A 23,268-nucleotide genomic window follows, 5' to 3' on the forward strand; every position below is an offset into this window, starting at 1 on the left:
AACAAGGTAGACATTTTATTAGCTACAGTGTTTCAGTAAAAGCAGAACCAGAACTCTAGTTTTTAAGATGTTTGTTCACAACATAGGCCCAGGAAATGTAGGTTTTTATTTAGCATGAATATTTGTGAGTCTAGGTGCTGTGTGTGTTGTCAGAATAGTGCTGGTTTCACTGAAGTGGCAGAATGTAGGCCATGTGAATATTGAACAAGCTCCAGTCTGTGGTGCCTGAACTAAAGAGTTCACGTGGGGAGCATTTCAGAAGGTTTAGTTGAACCTACAGTACTGTATAAAAGTCAGAGACCCTTCATTTATTACATTTCCAGTCAAAATCCAGTTTGCCATGTTTCAGGAGATATTTCTGAGGAGTATATGTACAATAATAGACAATTCACTTGCATAAGAAAGGAGAGAGTGAATTTCCAAAACTGTTTTTTAAATGAAAATGATTTAAAATGATTAAAAGATACAGAGAAAATGCAAGGCCGGGTAGACCACTAAAATTGTCTGGCTTAAAGCTTTTATCTGTGAGAGATAAGAAAGAAATCAAGCTCCACTTTCCATTTTGACTCTTCAGATCTGAAAAACCCCACATGTGTTTTTGTCCATCCTTCCACTGTGAGAAAACTCAACAGTTTGAAAGGATCAAATAGCTGTCAGCTGTCAAATAGCTCTTACTGAGAAAATAGACATAAAAAAACATTTACAAAACAAACAAAGAAGCTGCTGGTTTTCAGAATGTGTTTAGGATTACTTGAAAATATGTTAAACTTACAAAGGATATACACTAAATACTTAAAAGATATTATGTCAAATTGTTAAGGATTCTGTCTATTGAATATATGTGTTATTTTTAGGAACAATTTTATGAGGCACAGACTTTGTCAATTCCTTTGCTATGCTAACTGATATCTATTGTCAAGTAGTATGTGAAAGGATGTTAAGGGCTTGCTTTTAGTCACTACTAACTCTGAGTCTCTCAGTATTCCTTTTTTTAGTGCTTTTTTCACAAGTGTTTTCTCACTGCTTGTTAAAATTCTGTTCAAGATTTGTTAAACAGCCCCTGAATACGTCATTTACACGTTTTTTCACCAACACTTAATGTCAAACAAGTGGAAACAATCGAAACTGCTCAGATGTGCACACATACAATTAAAATGTAATTGCTGAGCAAAGGAAAAGAATTCCTGTTAACACTCACTATTGACAGTGTGCACTCATCTTTGACAAGGCTGTAAAGGTCTACATTATAAATGCCTTTATTCTGTTCAGTGAGTGTTTCACAACAGTAGTGGAATTGACCAATTGCATTCCATGAATCGCCATGAGATATGGAAGAACTTTGACGAAAGGTATAATTTCATGCATTGTAGGCATAGAATCTTGTGTACAAGTATTGGAATCACTATGAAATTATTAGATCATAGTATCTTTATAATAGTATTATAAAATTATAATAGTATTATAAAAGGCACAGTATGTACTACAGATAACATTCATAGTTCTTCAAAATTGCCACCAGCACTTGAAATACTGCAAAAAGATTCCTGGCATCAAAAAAGGGGACAGGTTTCCATTTCAAAAGGTCTGTCCCATCTGGTGAAAATACAGCCATTTGAAGCTGAGCTGGGCTCAGTCTGTGGTATTTTCCCCCAAGGAGGTTTATACTGCCCATGAGGCCACCATGTCCCATTGGGAGACTACACTCCACTTACCAACAGTGACTCATAAGAGGGTAACCTTCTGCTATCAGGCCTCCAAAATCCAAGAGGACTCAGCTGAACCCAAAACCAATGCCCTTTCTTTTAGTGAATAATTAACACTTTGGCCATTAAATGGAGTTGTCCAAGGCAGACAGGAAATTAGGTCAAAGAATGACAACTACACTCACATCTAACAGTGTGAGCAATAGCCAGGAGTCTAATTAAAATACTGCATTTACATTTTTATTATTACTTAAGAAAAGGTTTGCTAAGCAAACTGCTTGAGTATGTTTTGCTCTCTGTGCCATCCTATGCAGTTCTTATATGCCATCAATGTGAATTCTAAGAGGTCTCCTCATAAATCATTTAGACCCAGAATCAGATTCCATAGGTCAGAGTTCAACAAACCCATTATCTTTCACATTTTATCATGAGCCAATCTTGCATTATGCATGATAGTCCCATGCAGTTCCTTTTAGCTTGGGGCAGATGGCAGTTTTCACTGTAATTTATGTAATGTATATGGCTTGAAGCATTTATTTACCTGCAGTGCAATCTGAGCTCATTTACATTTCTGTTTGTTTTCAGAGGAGGATTTCAGAGGATGACAGTGAGCTAAAGAGTGAGAAGAACCTGAAGAGTGTTAGTTTCTTAGACCCAGTAGGTGTGATCTCCAGTGGCAATATGGAACTTGAGACCCAAAGTGAGAGCCAGCATAACCATACAACAAGTGGGCAGAATGGTGTGAGGCACACAGGAGAGGCGCTGGACAGTGAAGTCGCCCAGGAAATCCGTTACCTTGATGAGGTGCTTGAGGCCAACTATTGTGACCCTGGAGCTGAGATGACTTCAAATGGAACTTGTTCCCTTGAGCTCCAGACAATCACTGTTGAAGGAACTGGGCCATCTGTTCATGTTTCCAATGTATCATCCTCAGTTAGTCATGACATAATTGTAGAGGGGAACAAACAGACCACCTATGTTGAGAACACTTTGAATAGTACCAAACCAAATGGTCATTCAGGAATCATAAATGAACATAGCACATCACCTGAGTCAGGAACGACAATCAAGAAAGAGGCCCGTTTTGAGCTTCGATCTTTCCATGAAGACAAAAAGCCATCTAAGCTCTTTGACACACCAACAGAGAAAGAAATAAGGGTAAAGAAAGTAAGGCCTTCAGAAGAGGTTGCTGAACTAGAGAAGGAGCGCTTGGAACTTATCAGAGATCAAGCAGTCAAGAAGAATCCAGGGATAGCAGCGAAGTGGTGGAATCCACCCCAAGAAAAGTCACTGGAAGATGAGCTGGAACCAGAACAACTGGAGTCACTCAGAAGGTATGAGGAGAGAAAGAAGAAGAAGCCTGAACCCAGAGATCTACAAACCTCCCCTAAACAAACAGTCTCCTTTGTCCAACCTGATGTAGGATATAAGGAAGACGTTGTGGTTCAGGGCATTGATTTCTCAGCAGCACGACAACAGTTTCTCCAGATGGAACACAGCAAACAGCAGCAAGCAACGAAAAGAAGTGTGGCTCCCCAGATCTACTCTGCCAAACCTTTTTTCAGGACCTCAGATGTTGATAAGTCAAGCAGCTCGATCATAGTCACCAGCCATGGTCGGGTCACTGTGGAGGATGGAGACGTGAGCCAGGTCAGAGGGGTTTTATGCAGTTCTGGAGATTCCACCACACATACCATTGACAATGAGGCAAAGAATGATGACTTTACCTGTGCCCGAGCAGTGATGACTATCTTCAAGGATGAAGAGTCTGATTTGTACCAGCGGTCCATGAACAGTTGCTATCATCCTGAGGAGATTGACTCTGGGTTAGATGACCTGTCCCTCAGGTCTCAGGACACCACTGTGCTTGAGACCCTGTCCAATGATTTCAGCATGGATAACATAAGTGACAGTGGTGCCTCCAATGAAACCATGAGCGCCTTCTTGGAAAACTCTGCTGGGGAGTACTCTTTTCCCTGTACTCCAATGGCCACAACACCCATCAACGGGAAGCTGGAAGGCAGCACAAAATCACCAGGTGAGCAGAGCAGCTCTTGTACAGGAGACAGCCTGACTGAAGAGGAGCTGGAATACCATGCAGGCATCTTGGTCCAAAACGCAATCCATCAAGCTATTGCACATCAGACCGACAATTGGCAACCACTCCAGGTCATGCAGCAGTCCTCCCCCATCTCTGAGAGGCATGTGGAAGTTTCTGAACCCTCGGCACCTGAAGAGAAATTGCCCTGTACTCCACCTTCTAAAGAAACCTTTCCTGTGGAAGAGAAAAAAGCCACAGCTCCTAAAATTACTGTACAGGTGCCCACAGTCCAACCCTCTCCAGCTATTCCAGTGAACACTTATAGGCCTCCAAGTCCTTCTCCCCCACCAAGTGAGAAGTCAGAGTTCAGCTATTTCAGTAAATACTCAGAGGCAGCAGAGCTCCGAAGCACAGCATCTGTGACCCGTGCCCAGGACACGGAAGTCACGTCAGGGCCCTTCAAGCTGCGCTCACGCAAGCAGAGGACATTGTCCATGATTGAGGAGGAAATTCGGGCAGCTCAAGAGCGAGAGGAAGAGCTTCGGAGGGAGCGGCAGGCCCAAAGCTTGCGTCCCAACCCCAATCCCACTGTCAAGCAAAGGACAAACAGCCTTCCAGCCAAACTGGTCCTCACTGGGAAAACAGCTCCAGGTAAGTCTGTTTCTCAGATGCCTTGAGTTATGAGATCAATAGCATTCAAGTGTGAATTTACTCTGTACAAGAGCCATATTCTCATTTCTTAGCAGCAGAACTTCTGTACTTAGCGATAGGGAGCTGTTTGAAATGGCAGCACTAAACTGACATAAAATACCTCTGAAATCAAGATTAAAATTGGTTAGTCCCCCTAATTTGCTCCTTCATCTATAGATGACAAACTACAGAAAACACAGATACACAGACATGTTAATTAGAACCGTTCTATTTAAAGTTTTGAGAGTAAAACACATCAATATGATCAACTGATCAACATGCCTATAAATGCTGCAGCATCCTTCAGAGGGCATCTGTTTCTATGGTTTGTTTTGCTACACTTCACAAACAAAACTTTGAACTAATCAGCTCCATAACTCAACCTCTGGCAGTAGTTAGCCACTGATTGTGTGTCATATTACAAGACTCCCTCAGATTCATGGGTTTCTTTAAAGGAATTCCTTTAGTTTAGGCTAGTCACAAGTACTGCCCTGTGGGCTGCAGCTGCTACACACTGTGAGTCACTTTTGCAAGCTGACTTTGTGGGTGCTGTTTAAAAATAATGCAGTACACTATCATTCAGCTGTCTGGGACAGATGGCTGCTTTGAGTTGAATGCTTATGGTTGAGACACTGACATTTTTAGTTTAGTGATAATCAGCACACTTTTATACAATTTAAAGTGCAGGTTGACAGACATCTGGTATGGTCACAGTACCATTGAAATAGCCACTGGGAGTGGTAAGGAGAAACAGAATCATGTTTCTCAGTGATTTACTGTCCTCTGGTGGTGTCACAATGAATTGCATGGGGATTCTAAGAATGTCCTTAGCATGCTAGTAGTAACAGTCATTGGCATCTCTGGGGAGACCGTGGGTGGCACCGGCCCTCAAAGATATTTGATGGCCCTTTACAGAAGGTTGTCAGGTTGCTAGTCCTGGACCATTGGGTTTCATCCATCACTTTTTATTTAGAAAAAACTGAATAACAGGCCACGCTTACTGCATCAAGACTAAGACCTGTGATTTAGTTCACTATTTTAAAATATAATTTTGTTTAACTAGATATCATTTTTAAACTATATCTCCTAACTCCGTAGCTAATACAACGCCCTTTGAGTTTGATTCTGAAACTTAGTCTTGACAGTCAGCTGGTTACAATGACAAGGTTTGTGTTCATTTAAGCTTAGACATCAATCTGTAGTGCATCTTGTCAATCATATTAAGATATGCCTTAGACTATAGCTCATCACTCCAGTGTGGGAAGGACCATCAGCCAGTCAATCTCATTCCAATCATCTGTCTTGATGAGGTTCCCAATCTTCATTTCCATCCATCCATCCATCCATCCATCCATCCATCCATCCATCCATCCATCCATCCATCCATCCATCCATCATCTTCCGCTTCTCCGGGGTTCGGGTCGCGGGGGCAGCATCCTGAGCAATGAGGCCCAGACCTCCCTTTCCCCAGCCATTTCCACTAGCTCCCTGGGAGGGATTCCGAGGCGCTCCCAGGCCAGCTGGGCGATATAGTCATGCCAGCGTGTCCTGGGTCTTCATTTCCAGTGGAGTTATTTCTATTTCAGTAATGAATACACAGCCAGCCTAAATAAGGGACTACAGTCTCTTAAATGTCTAAAAGTGTTGAGAGCTGCAACATAATAACATTGAGAAAATGTGAATCCTCAATATTTGCTTCAGAAACAGGTAATGACAGACAGAGCAAGGTTCCTATAACAGATTAAGCTAAGGCTTTGAACCAACCTACACTTTAAATGAAGATTTTCAAAAAGGCCTAGTTAGGGTATAGGCTTCACTCTTTTAGTTAGATTCTGTTTGGTTTGGAGTCTTGTCTTTATAGCTTACTGTGACCTCCCATGGGATTCCTGTCATGTTGTCTCCCCCTTCTGTGAAGACTACACGTGAACTCACCCTGGCTCCACCCACTTGCACACCTGCAAGTGATCTAAGACGCAGTTACTGCCCATTATAAACACCTCTGTTAGAGTCAGTTGTTTGCAAAGTCTCAGACTGTGTCGAAAACTACATACTACTACACTAAACATGCTATACAGATGAATGGACTTCCAATGGTGGCGTACAAGTTTTAACTAATTAGTATGTTATGTAGTATAGTATGTGGTTTTGCACACAGCATCTGTAAAGTCACTTCGCAATTGCAACTGGCTTGTATGTTTTTGGCGTGTTACGCTGTTTTGAACTACTCTGGACTCCATAGCACCTCCTTGTCTTAAATGAGGAATGAAAGTACTAAGCTTGAAGGCAAACATTAAAAGTTCTTTTCACTTTCTCTGCTTTCCACACTACTTGGAGCATCATCAAGAATGCGTCTTAGCTTTCTCATTTCCGCTGTTCACCATTCACTGACAGGAAGACGTGAAAAGTCCAGCTGGAACAAATTTACTTGGAAAAAAATTGCAGTCCAATTGGGAATCAGTTCTCCACTCATACACTCACCAACATATTTACTGTTGAGAGGCCTGAACTGAGTAATAGTACTTTCAGGGGATCTTTCTGCATTCTTTCTTGGTTTCCTCACTTTCTCTAGAATTTAATGAAACTCCTGACCATAAAAGTTGTCCCATCAGAGCTGAGACCTTTTCGCAATCACTTCTTTGGTTGCATTTTCACTGAGACAGTTATAATACACTATCAAACTGTATCTTAAAGACATGATAAATTAGCTAACTTTGAAAAGCTCAAACAAGAAAGCTGATAGTTTCAAGCTCAATGGTTCTCAAGCTAACTGCTAGATTTTGTGCCCTCCTAGGTTTGCCACATTATCATTTTAGCCAACTAGTCCATAAACCTCCTTAAGTCACACCAAAGTGTATTATTTCTTTATTTGCATGATTCTTTGCCTTTGCTCAGGTAAAATTGAGAAGATCCGCACTGCACCTCCAGTATCCCCTGCCTCTTCAAATGGTGCTCCCTCCCCTCTGTCTGATTTGGGAAGCGATGACTCAGGTGGGAGCCAGCGGCCCAAGAACTTCATGCAGACCCTGATGGAAGATTACGAATCACACAAAGTCAAGCGCAGAGAGAAGGCAGAGGACAACAGCGTGAGTGTTACAATAAATGAAGAGCATTTCTTTGGCCTTAGCAGAAGTATAGTAGAATTACTGCCATGTAAGACCTGTCTTATGGTCTCTTGATAAGATCGCTTGATTAAATTCCTCAGTTTGCCCTTTAATACTTATGGACCTCTGAAGTGGTGCCATCATTCCATAGTCCACATCATGCCCATATTTGGAACTCTGGGTATGAGTATATATTTTCTTTATGGAAAAAATCAAGAGCATTTTCAAAAATTTCTGCTATTGCGCACTGTGATAAACTAAAAGTCAATATGTTTTGCATTTGTGTGTATTTTACTCCAAATGTCACTGAATCCTCTGAATTGCCAGGTTGTTAAGGAGTCAGAATATGAATATGAATTCCTTGTATGGGTATGATTCTGACTAAAAATAAACATGCTGTTTCAGAGATGTACAGTTGTGTGCAAAGGTTTGAAAACCACTGGTCAGATTTCATGTTTTGCTCATTTTAAGTGAAATAAAGCCAAAAATTCTCTACAGTAAACAACTTAAATATGCCAATTTATATTTATTTGCTGTATTTAACATACTGAAAAAAACACATTCAATGTACCATAACTTTTGCATATGGCACATTTCATGTTCTACTTTTTTCACAACATGTTAAATTTAGCAAATAAACATTCTCCATTATAATGTGCAGAGGTGTGAACTATGTAGAGGATGTGTTAACTTATTTTCACTTAGAATATCAACAAAATATTTGATTAGGGGTGCCCAAACTTATAACTGGCATATAACTGTATGCTGACCAGTACACTTGAAACTGGGATAGTGGTTTTATCTTTGGTTTACTCTCTTGACTGAAAGTAAGTATTTGATACTTTACATGGGTTGTTCATATTAGTTATATTACATTATCACAGTCCAAAGTGATGCAAGACTGTGGCTTTAGAGAGCAATTCCTCTTTTGCATCCCATGACCCAAGGTTTTCAGCCAGAGCAAGTGAAGGGACTTTCCAGCTCGGCTCAAAGAGAATTAAAACAAAATCTCTTTGAAGTACCTTGCTGACTTCATATGAATGAAAGTCTCTTTCCTTTTCACCTCTGACAAGGCAGGGGGAATTTGGAAATTGCATGGGGAAATTAAAACTCATCTTTGTTGCAAAGCTTGCTTGGTTCAGTGTTATTTATGTTATCTGAACTCAAGATTTGGCAACAACTGAAAGCACCAGACTGGCTTTTTTTTCGAGGCAAGTTCACATTACATTCAAATGTATTGCCTTTTATTATTAGAATTAATGATGTTATTTAGTGATCTTATTATGCTCTTATTTTAATTTATAATACCCTAATTTATTATTTCTGTCTATACAAGCCAGTACAAGTGCTTCTATTGATAATAAAACACATCTGAGATCTTTATAGCACTTGATGCACAAAAAGCAGGATTCTTTTAAGAGGGAAGATTCTTTTCTAAATCTGCTTTCTATTTCTTATTGACTAACGCTGCCTCTTTCCTTCTTGTCAGTATGCCCGTTTATTGCTCGCTAATGATGTTACATCTGAGGTACTTGTACAATGCTTGCCTGAAAGATCAATGCTTTTCTCTTTATGTCACTGCATGTATTTCTTTAAATACATTTGTGGCAACACTTTATAAGAACAGGCCCTGACAAACAACATCATTTTCTAATAGGTAATAGCTATGCAAATGTTACATATCGCTGTTGTCTGAAGAAAACCTTGAATCACCAAAATGGTAACTTTACAGGAGAAGAAAAAAAAACCTACTGTAAGACAGTAGAACCAGATGGTTTCCAAGTCATTTTGGGACATTTCTTTTAGTCCATTTATCATGAAATTTACATACATTGTAAAGGGCAACAGCCATTTTCAGATTATGTCAAAAACTGAAAACCTTAAAAATGTAGATATGAAGTTTTCTTCCGACAACAGTGATATGCATTAATGCAGTCTGAATTAATAAGCATTCATTTAGTGCCATACAAATAATAATCATAATTATTTTCAATATTTAATCCTCCTTATTGATGTTTATAAAAAAAGTTTTTTCATTCTCTAACTAACGCTAATAAATGAAATATTAAACAGAAACAAGTCATATTTAGTAGAGTAACAACTTAATAATTGTGTACATTCTGTTCTAAATGAGTGTATGGATATTTATTATCTTGCTACTATGTCATTTAAAACTAGATGAAGACAATTACTATTCCTAATGACTTGGTATGTATGTATTCACACTATATGGCCAAAAGTATGTGGACACTGGACCATGACACCTGCATGAGTTTGTTGGACATCCCATTCCGAGAGCATGGACATTAATATGGAGTTGCCCCTTTTGCAGCTGTAACAGCCTCCACTCTTCTGGAAGAACTTTCCACAACATTTTGGGGTTTGTCTGTGGGAATTTGTGCCCATTTAGCTAAAAGAGCTCTTATGAAGACAGCCACTGATGTTGAATGAGAAGGCCTGACTCGCAATCAATCTTCCAATTAATTCCAAATGTGTTCAGTGGGGCTAAGGTCAGGGCTCTGTGCAGGCCACTGGAGTCCAGATTAAACTTGTTATACTTTGTCTTTGTGGACCTCACTTTCGGCACAGGGGCATAGTCTTGCTGGAACAGGGACAGGCCTTTACCAAATTGTTGCCACAAAACTGGAAGCATATAACTGTCTTTCTATGCTGTAGCATTAACACTACCCTTCACTGGAACTAGGGGGCCAAAAAAACAGCCTCAGAGCATTGTCCCTCCTCCACCAAATTTCACTGTTGGTTTTCCAGTAGGCAGCATTCTCCAGGCATCCGCTTAATACAGATTCATAGTTCTACCAGATAGTGAAGTGTGATGCATCACTTAAGAGAACATGCTTTATACCACTCCAGCTGACATTTGGCATTGCACATAGTGATTTTAGGCTTGTGTGCAGCTGCTAGAAGGGAAATGGAAACCCATTTCATGAAGCTGCTGACACACAGTTCTTGTTGCTTACAGAGGCAGTTTGTTGAGTGATGCAACAAAGGATGGATGATTTTTACACACTGCACCCTTTAGAACCTGACAGCTCTGCTCTGTGTGTTTGCACGGTCTCTACCACTACAAGTTTCCATTTCACTTACAGTTGCCTAGTGCAGATCTCACAGGGCTGTAATTTCAAAGAACTGACTTGTGGTAAAGGTGACATCCTATAGCTGAGTTCTACTGTCAGTGCTTGCCTAAGGAGACTGCATGGCTATGTGCTTGATTTTATACACCTGTTAGCAAAGGGTGTTGCTGCAACCCCTAAACTGAATAATTAAGGGTGTCCATACTGTTGGCCATAGAGTGAATTAACTTTATATGTATTAGCTATGAGTTATGAGTATCAAATATATGAATAATTATTAACAAACTATTATTAGTCAGTAGATTTCTGTATTCAAATCAGTTGTTGGTTATTTGTAAGTCACTACGTATATGGATAATAATTCACATGGAATTTTTACTGCATATGAAACAATTTATTATAATCATAAATAAACTATGAAACTAATAAACTATATTGTTAATATACAATTAAGATATGGTTATGATGCTATTTATTAGGGCCTGTTATTACACAGGGTTACCATTTCTTGTTTGTTTGTTTGTTCTTTGCCAGTGGGTGTGGCATGTCTCCAGTGTCAAACGCTTTGACATACAGAAAGTCGTGAATGAAAATAATGATCACATTTGTGTGTGCACTGCCATCTGCCGTCATTTGCAAAATTTGAATTTGAGCATGTACCGTGCAGATGTTCATACAAAGTGTTTGCACCTTGTAGTCTCGATTCTTAACCCATCATAAAACATCACCCACTGTTTACTCTCCCTGAACCCACCCCTTGCCCACCCACACCCATGTCTCCCTCATATCATTGACTCATAATAATGAAGAATGAATGTCCAGTCTATTCCTCATCATTTCTGCTATTGGTCTTCAGTATGTAACAATTCAACATATGTTTACACTCTTAAAAATGAAATCTTCTGAATGGTTCTTGGCTTGAAAAGATGGCTCTGAGGTGAACAAACACTTTAATAAGTAGAGAACATTTATATCATGCGAAATGTATTTAAACTTCAGAAAGCCATGTATGACATTTGTGGTTTCATGTATCAAAAACTCTCAGTATTAACCAGGCTGTTTTTACTACTGTGCTATAAGACTGGATGTAAATGAGCTCTGTTCTAATTGGCTGTCCTGTATTGTACTTCATGCAAAAAGCACTCACAGCTGAAACACTATTTAGAACTTCAACGTAAGTGGGCAGGCCAAACCGTTAACATATATGTAAATGCTGTAACACTATTAAATCAGTTCATTTAAAATGGGCTGTTTTGCTGCTAATTTCCATATATGGTTATATGGAACATATGGACTGTGGAATGAATGATATTTAAAAGCTTTAACCATATTTACATACTATAATACACTTCTCGTTTTAAAAAAACAAAAAAGAACCGAAACTGTTTTCCTTGATATGAGCCTTTAAAAAGGTCATTTAGACTAATAGGATCTTTAAGAGTGTAACCAGCAGTAATAAAATGTGGTTAAGCTAGCAGACAAGGCAGTAACATATTTACTTTACCTCTTTGATTGCCAAGGAACAGGATTGTGAAATAACCATTATTTGTAGACATTGGAGGTTGGATTGGACATTCCAGTTCACTTGGATAATATACAATGGCCCTGTGATTGTCACACCTGTTGCCAACTTCACAAAAGACCAGCCAGACATGAGTGTCCCTGTTCCTCTGTATTGTTTGTGTGCACCCTTTACAACTTGTGTTTACACGCAAGACTATTGTGTTGTGCAGTGTGCTCCCAGCTGTTACAGAAAATTAAACTCAAGTAAATATTGCTCAGCATGTAGGATGACTGTAGCAACTGAGGCCCAAATTGGAAGAGCATGTTTCAGAAAGAATGCTGTGAAAACTGTTTACATTGTTGTTTTTAATGAAGATAGCTTAGCTCAGATAGGCAGCATTCTCTAGGCAGATTCATTGTTTCAAGCAATTGGTAAGAAGCTCTGAATGAATATATAGATGATTCCCTAATAAATGAGAAAGCTGTATAGCCCAGAGACACTGAACAATGGCGTTAACACCCAGAAAGCCTCATATTCGAAAAGTGATGACCCAATTTTGCTGATCAAATAGTAATATAAATAAACATTGATGGTTTACTGTAAATTTTAAATAAATCATGGGTTTAAGTTTCTAGTTTAAGGTATCTAGTTTAAAGCATTTCAGTCTACACAGTATAAGTTATTGAATAACAATTATTAAGTGAAAAGTGACCACACGTTATTATATATAGATTATTATATGAAAAGTGATATCGCAATAATACTTCATAATGCAATACTACAATTCAGTCAGAACCAATGGAAGCACATATGGAAGCACCTGGACCACAACGTAACTGCAATTTTTATTATCTACAGGAAAGTGGCGTAAAATGTTAAAAAATCCACCATACAAAAGTTTAGGCACCCTGGTGAAAGATTTTGTAAGTGAAAATAAGTTAATATATGCTCTACAGAGAACACATTTCTACACATATTAATGCATAACAGCGATTTATTTCCTGAATTTACCATATTGGAAAAAAATCTAACATTAAATGTAGCCTGTCCAAAAGTAATGGCAAACTTTATATATATATATATATATATATATATATATATATATATTTTAGTAGTAAATAAATAGAAACTGTGCTTTAATATTTGCAGAAAGGCATAACATAACATATTTTCACTAAGAAAATCAAAAGAACATATGTTCAGACTTTGGCATATGACTGTATGATGGCCTACTGAAAGTTTGATAAGGCATATACATTTTCTTGGTATATGTTAGATCAGAGTAGGTTTTAGGGTTAAACATCTTGCTCTTCTATAGTACAGATCTACACACACTAACAACAACCTACTCTCTGTGTTGGGGCAGGTTCTGGAGGCAACGCGAGTGACCCGCCGAAAAAGCAACATGGCTCTGCGATGGGAGGCAGGAATTTACGCCAACCAGGATGAAGCTGAGGAGGATGAGGAAGAGGAGGAGGAGGAGGAGGAGGAAGAAGAGTAAGCCAACACCAACTAAAGAAAGAGAGATGAAAGAGTGAGAGGAAAAGAGAACAGATCTGAAGAGGTGGTTCTTGTATTGAGATGACTACAAGTATTTATTCTGAGTTTATACTGCAGGAGCAAGTCACTGATTCAAGGCACTGCACTGGAGCTGTGTTCACCCAGTGGAGCCAAAGACCATCCATGCCTCAGAGGAACTCCATGCAACAACACAATAAGCAACAGACCAGACGTCCAAACCTTATAGTGCTTTCTGTTTCTTTCCTCATTTCCAAGCTTTTTTTTCCCAGTGGATGGGTGCAGTAGGTTGGAAAGATATGCAAAGACAATTTTCTTTTATGGTTGGGTTATTGATTTCAAGTGACATTGAACTGACGTTGCCAAGTGACATATGTGATGATCGGATCTTATTTAAAGCATGCTTTTATGCTGCTACGGTTTTGTGGCTACGGAGACATGACATAGGATGGAACAGAATATGTCTGAATGGAAAATTTCCTTTCAAATTGGAGCACTTGATCTAGAGAAGAAAAAAAACAGGAATTTGTTGTAATTTGTGTAATTTTCATACACCAAGTTTTATGTCGATTGTGTAAAGCCATGTTCAGGCTATACGTTCAAGCCTATAAGTATTTGACTTGGTAAAAGGTGGTTATAAATGCAGTCATAATAATAGCATAATACATGCAATAACTTGAAAGGGTGGGGGTACATAATTTGCCATATTGAATTAAAATAGAAGAAAGTAGGGCACATATTAGACTTTGACTTTGGAAAGTACTTGTTAGATACAACAGTAGGTTTGTCCAGGTTTGTAATGCACAATGATATTCAACCAGTCATATATTAGTCAGTCAGTAACATAGAGAGGAAGAGAGATATTGAAGAAAGCTGGAGAAGGGCTTGTCTAAAAGCTGCTTGTCTATTCTTTATTGACAAACGACAGGGAACTGGCTACAGGAAGGCGTCAGGATGATGTAATCTATGGACATTTGCAGGCTAAACCACATGCTGACTGCAGAAGTACTTTCAAACTACAGTCTTGTGGTCAATTTGAAACCATTTAATAAACAACACACATTTTCCCTCTAGACAATCCTATTTTGCTTGTCCAGAATGACAATGGATTTATATTTTGCTATCTTGTATGAAATAACATATTCTGGGCATTTCAAAAATAAATGAGTACAATACAGAGCAGTTAAGAGTTATAGGGTTTTAGAGGACTTGCAAACTAGTTTTTTTTTTTTTTGCTGCCATGTCTTGCATTTACCTAATCCAGTATGGTAATGGTAAACATGGTAAATTCCACGTTTTGGGAGCAATGAATCAATCAGTCCATCTAAGAAAATGCAATGGAATCTTTAACAAGTTGACGTTTTACTATTGAGCTATGTGGACTGTTTCTCTCCTGGATCATTTTGGCTCATTCAAATAGAATTTGTAAATGACTCAATGAAATACGATTGTTATACAGAGGCGTTGTAAATAATTATATTCATATAAATGTCTGGAAAGTGGGAATACTTAGATTTTTCTGTTTCTGTTAGCAGCATATTAAAAAACATAGTAAGTGCCCAAAATAAGACCCAAGGGGTGGATGGGAGTTTGATAACAAAATGAGACTTGATCACGGAGAACAGCAACGTCTTTGGACAGTTTTGGAGACTGCTACTTTACTCTTGGATTTTCTGCCTTCTACCTGAGGCCTTTTTCAGCCCCTAAACAATAAAGCTATGGATTGCTGAAAGGAAGCATATCTGAAGAACACTATTTCTGTGCATATGTGCAGAAAACCTTCTTTTACATGCATAAATATATAACATGAAAGTATTTAATGTCCCAATATAAGGAAAAAAAAGTTTGTAGTTTTTGGATTAGATACACCCTCTTCTTAAAGGCTGTGTTATGATGCGACATACACACAGACAAATTTATACTTAAGTGACATTGTTGATTAAATGGTTATGGGTTTTTCAAAGGTTTTTGTTTGATAAGAATGAACTGGCACATAGCCACGCCTACAGAACTGTGGAAAAGTAAGAGACCATCCTTCATTTAATTTCTAATCAAAATGGCCAATCAAAAAAAAAAAAAAACAAATTTAAAGAAAAATAAGCATAAAAGCCACAAAAACAAAATGCAATATAAACATTTTTAGTATTTAGTGTGTCCAGACTTTGACCTTTATTACAACATCCATGGTTGTAGGAGACTCACTTTCAGTTTCTCTAAAGAAATCTCCAAGTATATTTTTCCTCTCCTCCAAAGTTCAGCCTTGATTTCACCTTCCGCTTCTGACCATCCAGATAATCCCAAGCACATTCACTGATGTTGACTGGACCTGATTTTCTGCTCTCTTTCGAAGATGAAAGATTTTATCTGTTTATCTAATGGTGGTTTTGGTGGTCTACCAGGTCTTGCACGGTGAATCTAATCTATTCTATTACGTACATACATAATGGCTGTTTTGACCAGAGATGACATAAATAAAGAGTGGTCTCTGACTTTTGCACAGTACATGACAAAGATGCTTTTGCAAGAATATATTTAATGGATTGTTACAGTGTGATTGTATACCATAATTGTAGATTTTTTTAATTGAGCGAGAGCACAGTAGTGTTTTCTTCTTTTGATGGTTGGTGGAACTTAAAAAAAAAAAACGTAACATTAGGATTCTGCTCGGTAAGGATGTGATTTTTACTCAGACTCTTTGATGTGTTATGACTTGGTTAGTAGACAAATATTTTGAATATTATAAGGGGGAAATATTTTTTATTTGTGCAGTGAACTATTTACATTGTATCTATGAATGGGAAATAGTTTTATGGAGGCTGGCATTTTAATACCATGTATGTGCATTAATGGAAGTTTATGGCCTGTATTCTTTTTTTTTTCGTGTGTGTGTGTGTGTGTGTGTGTGTGTGTGTGTGTGCATGAATATGTGTACATGTGTGTTGGGGCAACATGTCTGGAGTGAGCAGTTAATAGAGTTCCTGAAATATATGCAAAGGTCTTTAGCACATCCAGATCATCCTCAGTGGTTCACGCTAATGTTCTGCATGGAGTGAAAAGAGGTGAACAGAGCTAAAGTGTAGCAATGCGTGCGCTAATAAATTTGCCATATGTATTGTGAGTAGTTCTGAGTAGGAACAGTATGTTTGCTTTAGGAACAGTAAAATTCACAAATACTCGCTTTCAGCTGTACTGTTTTGGTATTATATCACTAGGTCAATTTGAAGGCATGCTCTTCCAAAGTCTCAGAAATCTGCAAAAAAAGGCTCATTTCTAAAAACAAGCCAATGTTATTGGGTTATTGGGTTACAAGGTTACAACCAATACAGCCAGTCTAACAGAACAGTAAGGGCTCTTGTGGATACCAGAGGGAATGATAAATGGGCAGATGAGCGAGAAAAAGAGAATTTCTTAGCTAAGAATTTGTGTTGCGCACTTGATCTAATGGTTTTCTACAGTATTTTGCCAGTATATCATGTATTTGCCTTTTCAGTGCATGCAGCCTATTATATTTCTAATGGATGAAACTCTGCGTCTAAACAGGAAAAAGGCTCCAAACAGAGCAGACAGTACTACACTGTACATATACAATAACACAAGCAACAATGTATGTGGAGTGTGCTATGCTTTATTGGTTTTCATCACAATGTTAAAAACTTTCTGTTTGCAAAACTGCAATTTGCTGTCCACTTTGGGAGATACCAAAGCAGTTCTGAAGTGGGTGATGTCCTCATGTTTTTCCTTCCCTTTTTTTAAAAAAAACAAACCCCTTCTGTTAATATGTTAACCACTTATTGTATGTTAATATATTCTGCTTATGTTGTTTTATAGTAATTGTAAGGCTCACACTTAAACGCATATATAATTATTTTCTCATTAAAAAGAAAATGCATAAAATTTGCTTCTTTCTTTTCCTCGATGAACTGTGTACCTTCATAAATGATCATTCATATAGTGAGTCAGAACTGTTCGTAGTGGTGGTGATAGGAACCAGACGCCTAAAAAAACGAATACCTCCAAAAACGCCCTCACATGAAAGTTATTACATGAAATGGTTATGAATACTTCAATGACTAAAACATTGTTATGCAGTACTTTTGAGATAAGGTTTGGGCTAAAATTTATTTTTTAAAGCCAATTCATGTTGGAGAGGTACAAAACAGTCCTTAAACAAAATTGTTTGTAAATATGTCTTAGTATGTGCTAATGTCCTAGTATAGGCTAAAAAACTAACAAAAAAGCAGACTTATTTTGCTCTGCTTTAAGCTTTGGCTCAGCTATAGCTGCTTTTCTCACATCTCTGGCAGGAAACTTTTCTGCAAAAGTAGAATAGTTTCTTGTAAAATGTCTCTTTACATTCAACTTTTTACAAGGCTGAAGTCAGCTTGTTATTCACCAGCTTATTGTAATTTTCCCGCCCCACCTTAACTGGTGCCTGAGGTATCAGAATGTAGCTAACTATGTAGCTAAACGGTGCACCATTTACTGTGGAAAATGAACATCTGAACAAGAAGCTGGCTAATGAGAAACTTGACTTCAGCTTCATGACTTTTTAGTGTTTGACAGTTTCTTGTTACAGATTAAACATATCAGCAAACCAGCTGGAGTGTTTATAAATGCAATAAGTCTGTTCGTTTCCAAACTATCAATGTTCCTCTTAAACCTTTTTCTTTGCCTTTTCATTAGCCACTAGCTAGGCAAGATTGTTGTCTGCGCTGCTATGGCGAATAACAGTCTGTGCGCCAACCTTCAGGGTTAAAGACTGAATTAGCAGTTATACATTAATTCCAGTGTTTAAGAAGCAGCAACAGGGCATGCTGCCGACCCCTGGTGTAGGTTCACTGGTGGTTTTGACGAGTAAGTAAAAAGGCTATATTTGTGTTGTACATACTGTTCCCATCACCACTGTACAGACATCGGAAATCAGCAAGTTTCTCTACAATTAACCACTTCACATGAAATCACTCACAATTTTATATAAATCTCAATTGAATCATCCAAAAATGTTAAACATTTCCTGGAATTCCTTGTTAATACCTAAACTACACTAAAACAAAGTTTTTACACAGAATGAATCACTACAACACCCGATGACTGAGACATTGTTTTAGAATAGTTCTGAGATCAGGTTTTAGTCTAAAGTGGGCACAAGCAGGGTGCCTTCAACTAGTACTCATCATGTTTTATTTGATGTAACTGATACAGCAAGAAATATTTCCAATGTACTTTGTGTACAACAAGCAAATTAAATAATCTTGAATATATATATATTTTTTTTCAGATTTACCACCATTTTCAGAATCACATAAAACTCAGCAGAGTTTTGTGAGCCCTGGTTCCTATCACCACCAGCCAAGAGACTGAAAATTAAATACACATTTAGAACTGTAGAAGCTGCCGTTTATAGACCACAATCAGTTGAGAGATCTGTACTATGAGGAAGTGAGATGTACACTATAGGAGCCTATCTAGCTTCTGGTTCTCTAAAGTTTATTTTGAAGGCTTTTCTGTAAGTTTATTTCCCTAAAATGCTTGTTTCAAATTACTTATCATTATTTTTGAGGTTGACTACACACAGTTCAGTTCTTGTTTCTGCACGTGACAGCAGGCATTAACGCAGCATGCATTAAGGCTGACTGAGAGAACAGGCTTTATGGTTAAAAGGGTATTCCCCAATTTTTCAAAATTTCTGCAGAGCTGAATGTTTAAAATGTAAGCAGTCACTCAGTCAGAGTGGTTTGATGTGAAATGGTTAATTGTAGATAAACGTATTGCCTCACATTTCTTTACAGTGATGGTGATAGGAACCAGACATTATGTCAGCAACATACATGTAGCCGTTTTATTTTTATTTTATTTACAATCAAAAACCAAACAAAAAACTGTTTTAATATGTAATGATGCTGAAGGTAAATTCATAGTAAATCTGAAAAATTAAGCTTGAAAAGATAAAAACAAGAAACATTTTAAGCCAAAACCATCTCAAAACATTTCTTGAACAGTCTGGACATCTGGTTCAATGACCATCACTGTGAAGAATTCCGACTCGCTAAGCTTCTCTACAAAAAAGCATTTCACATCAAACCATTTTGAATGATTTTGTTCACAACTTAATACTTTGATTACAATGATTTGAAAAAAAAATTAATTCCCCTTTAATGGGCCCATATGATTTAAAACTAAAATTGTCCCCCTTTTCTTAACAACAAGGTTTGATGTAGTATATTAGTATGTTTATTTCCCAGTCCATAAAGTCCATAAATGGAAAATAAGCCGCAAAAACAGCCCATTTTGAATTCAATATTTTTGGGTTGTCAAAATTTGTACATTTACATACATCAGCTTACTCAGCCAAAAGCAGCTTAATTCTGAGCTCACTAAACTTCAAATAATTCATTTGTATTTGGCATATTTGTATTCTGTTAACTTTCAATTCAAAATTAAATTAACTCAAAATGTTAAGGTAGCCTGGTTACAATGTAGGACAGTAAAAGGACTGTAAAAGTATGCAGTTTTTTTTTACTTTTAAATTTGTAGTTTCTTGAACTTCTAGTGATAATGTACCAAAATTAAATTGTGTTAAATTGAGTAAATTGTGTTTTATATTTGCTAAACCAGCCATTAGGGGTGTACTTTGTGTACTTCTGGTGCCGGTCCCAAGCCCGGATAAATGGTGAGGGTTGCGTCAGGAAGGGCATCCGGCATAAAACTTGTGCCAAAACTATCATGCGGATCACAAATATGGTGTGACCAGGTTAACAACGACCGCCTCCGGTGCTGTTGACCAGCACGGTGCCGGTGGAAATTGGACTACTGTAGGTCGAAGACCATCAAAGAGGAGAGGAGGAAGGCGGGTTAGAAGGCAGCGAGAGAGAAGGAAAGGCAGGAGTGTGGAGGTTAGAGTAGGGACTCTGAACATAGGGAAAATGACTGGTAAAGGCAGAGACCTTGCAGACATGATGGAGAGAAGGAAGGTAGATATTCTGTGTCCAGGAGACCAGAGGGAAAGGAAGCAAGGCCAGGAACATTGGAGGTGGATTCAAACTGTTCTATCATGGTGTAGAGAGGAAGAGAAATGGAGTAGGGATAATCCTAAAGGAACAGCTTGTGAAAAGTGTTCTGGATGTAAAGAGAGTGTCAGACAGGATCATGAGCCTGAAGTTGGAGGTTGATGGTGTAATTTTGAATGTGGTCAGTTCATATGCACCACGCGTTGGTTGTCAGTTAGTGGTAGATGGTGTCCCTAGAGAGGAGAGATTAGTGATTGGTGCAGACTTCAATGGACATGTTGGTGAAGGGAACAGAGGGGATGAAGAGGTGCTGGGTATGTATGGTGTGAAAGACAGAAATGCGGAAGGTCAGATGGTTGTAGATTTTGCAAAGAGAATGGAAATGGCTGTGGTGAACACGTATTTTCAGAAGAGGGAAGAACACAGGGTGACATACAAGAGTGGAGGGAGGTGCACACAGGTGGACTATATCCTTAGCAGGAGATGCCACCTAAAGGAGATTGGAGATTGTAAATTGGTGCCAGGGGAAAGTGTAGCAAGGCAGCATAGGGTGGTTGTCTGTAGAATGAAATTAGAAACAAAGAAGAGGAAGAGAGTGAAGACAGAGCCAAAGATTAGATGGTGGAAGCTGAAGGAGGAGGATGGTTGCAGGCAGTTCAGGGAAAAATTGCAACAGGCCCTTGGGGGCAGTGAGGAGCTACCTGAGGACTGGGAAACTACAGCTAAGGTGGTTAGAGAAACTGGCAAGAATGTGTTGTGTGTTTCGTCTGGTCAGAGGAAAGAAGATAAGGAAAGTTGGTGGTGGAATGAGGAAGTCCAGGAGATTATTCAGAAGAAGAAGGCAGCTAAGAAAAAGTGGGATAACCAGAGAGATGAAGGAAGTAGGCAGGAGTACTGTGAGGCTAGGCGCATAGCGAAAAGAATGGTGGCAAAGGCAAAGGCTCAGGCATATGATGAGCTGTATGAGAGGCTGGACAGTAAAGAAGGAGTAAAGGACTTGTATCGTTTGGCTAAACAGAGAGATAGAGCTGGAAAGGATGTACAGCAGGTTAGGCTGATAAAGGATAGAGAAGGAAATGTACTAGTGAGTGAACAGAGAGTGTTGAGTAGATGGAAGGAGTACTTTGAAGAACTAATGAATTAGGAAAACGAGAGAGAGAGGAGGACAATGGGGGGAGAGATAGTGGATCAGGAAGTGCAGAGAATTAGTAAGGTGGAAGTGAGGGCAGCTTTAAAAAGGATGAAGAATGGCAAGGCAGTTGGTCCAGATGACATACCTGTGGAGGTATGGAGATGTTTAGGAGAGAAGGTAATGGACTTTTTAACCAGGTTGTTTAACAAAATCCTGGAGAGTGAGTGGATGCCTGATGAGTGGAGAAGCAGTGTACTGGTGCCCATTTTTAAGAACAAGGGTGATGTGCAGAGCTGCAGTAACTACAGAGGTATAAAGTTGATGAGCCACACCATGAAGGTATGGGAAAGAGTTGTTGAAGCAAGGTGAGAGGTCCAGATCAGTGAGCAGCAGTTTGGTTTCATGCCCAGAAAGAGTAGCACAGATGCAATTTTTGCGTTGAGTGTTGGTAGAGAAGTACAGAGAAGGTCAGAAGGAGCTGCATTGTGTCTTTGTGGATCTAGAGAAGGCATATGATAGGGTGCCAAGAGAGGAACTGTGGTACTGTATGAGGAAGTCTGGTGTAGCTGAAAAGTATGTTAGGGTGGTGCAGGACATGTATGAGGATAGTGAGACAGTGGTGAGGTGTGCAGTTGGAGTGACAAATGGTTTCAAGGTGAAGGTAGGGTTACATCAGGGATCAGCTTTGAGCCCCTTCTTGTTTGCAATGGTGATGGACAGGTTGACAGATGAGGTCAGGCAGGAGGCTCCATGGACCATGATTTTTGCAGATGACATTGTAATCTGTGGTGAGAGTAGAGAGCAGGTGGAAGAGAATCTGGAGAGGTGGAGGTTTGCACTGGAGAGGAGAGGAATGAAGGTCAGTAGAGACAAGATGGAATACATGTGCGTGAATGAGAGGGAGGCAGGTGGAAAGGTGAAGATGCAAGGAGTAGAGGTCGTAAAGGTGGATGACTTCAAATATCTTGGGTCAACCATCCAGAGCAATGGACAGTGCAAAAAAGAGGAAGAGGGTGCAGGCAGGATGGAGTGGGTGGAGACAGATGTCAGGGCTGATGTGTGACAGAAGGATAGCAGCAAGAGTGAAAGGGAAGGTTTACAAGACTAGTGCGTCCTGCTATGATGTATGGTTTGGAGAAACCATCTAAAAGACAGGAGGCTGAGCTGGAGGTGGCGGAGATGAAGATGCTGAGATTTTCGTTGGGAGTGACAAGGATGGACAAGATTAGAAATGAGCAGATCAGAGGGACAGTGAAGGTGGAGCAGTTTGGAGATAAAGCCAGAGAGGCCAGGTTGAGATGGTTTGGACATGTGTTGAGGAGGAATAGTGGATATATTGGGCAAAGAATGTTTGAGATGGAGCTGCTGGGTAGAAGGAGAATAGGTAGACCTCAGAGAAGGTTTATGGATGTAGTGAAGATGGACATGGAGATGGTTGGTGTGAAAGTAGAGGAGGCAATGGATAGGGCAAGATGGAGGC

General features: G+C 39.0%; 1 protein-coding gene across 5 annotated transcripts in view; it reads left to right on the plus strand.

The window, feature by feature from the left end:
• Positions 1-17,042, plus strand: part of palm2akap2 (PALM2 and AKAP2 fusion) — a 141,636-nt gene extending 124,594 nt beyond the window's left edge. For 2 of the 5 annotated variants that reach the window (XM_017719754.2, XM_017719753.2), the window contains 4 exons: positions 2,289-4,395; positions 7,327-7,517; positions 9,025-9,063; positions 13,498-17,042. In XM_017719754.2, the coding sequence (XP_017575243.1) occupies positions 2,289-4,395; positions 7,327-7,517; positions 9,025-9,063; positions 13,498-13,632 (2,472 nt within the window). In that variant the 3' untranslated portion in view covers positions 13,633-17,042. The remainder of the gene's footprint in view (positions 1-2,288; positions 4,396-7,326; positions 7,518-9,024; positions 9,064-13,497) is intronic. The other 3 variants (XM_017719756.2, XM_017719757.2, XM_017719755.2) reach the window with 2 other exon arrangements.
• Positions 17,043-23,268: the final 6,226 nt, after the last annotated feature.

The sequence above is a fragment of the Pygocentrus nattereri genome, chromosome 18 (genome assembly GCF_015220715.1).
Source record: "Pygocentrus nattereri isolate fPygNat1 chromosome 18, fPygNat1.pri, whole genome shotgun sequence".
Classification (NCBI taxonomy): domain Eukaryota; kingdom Metazoa; phylum Chordata; class Actinopteri; order Characiformes; family Serrasalmidae; genus Pygocentrus; species Pygocentrus nattereri.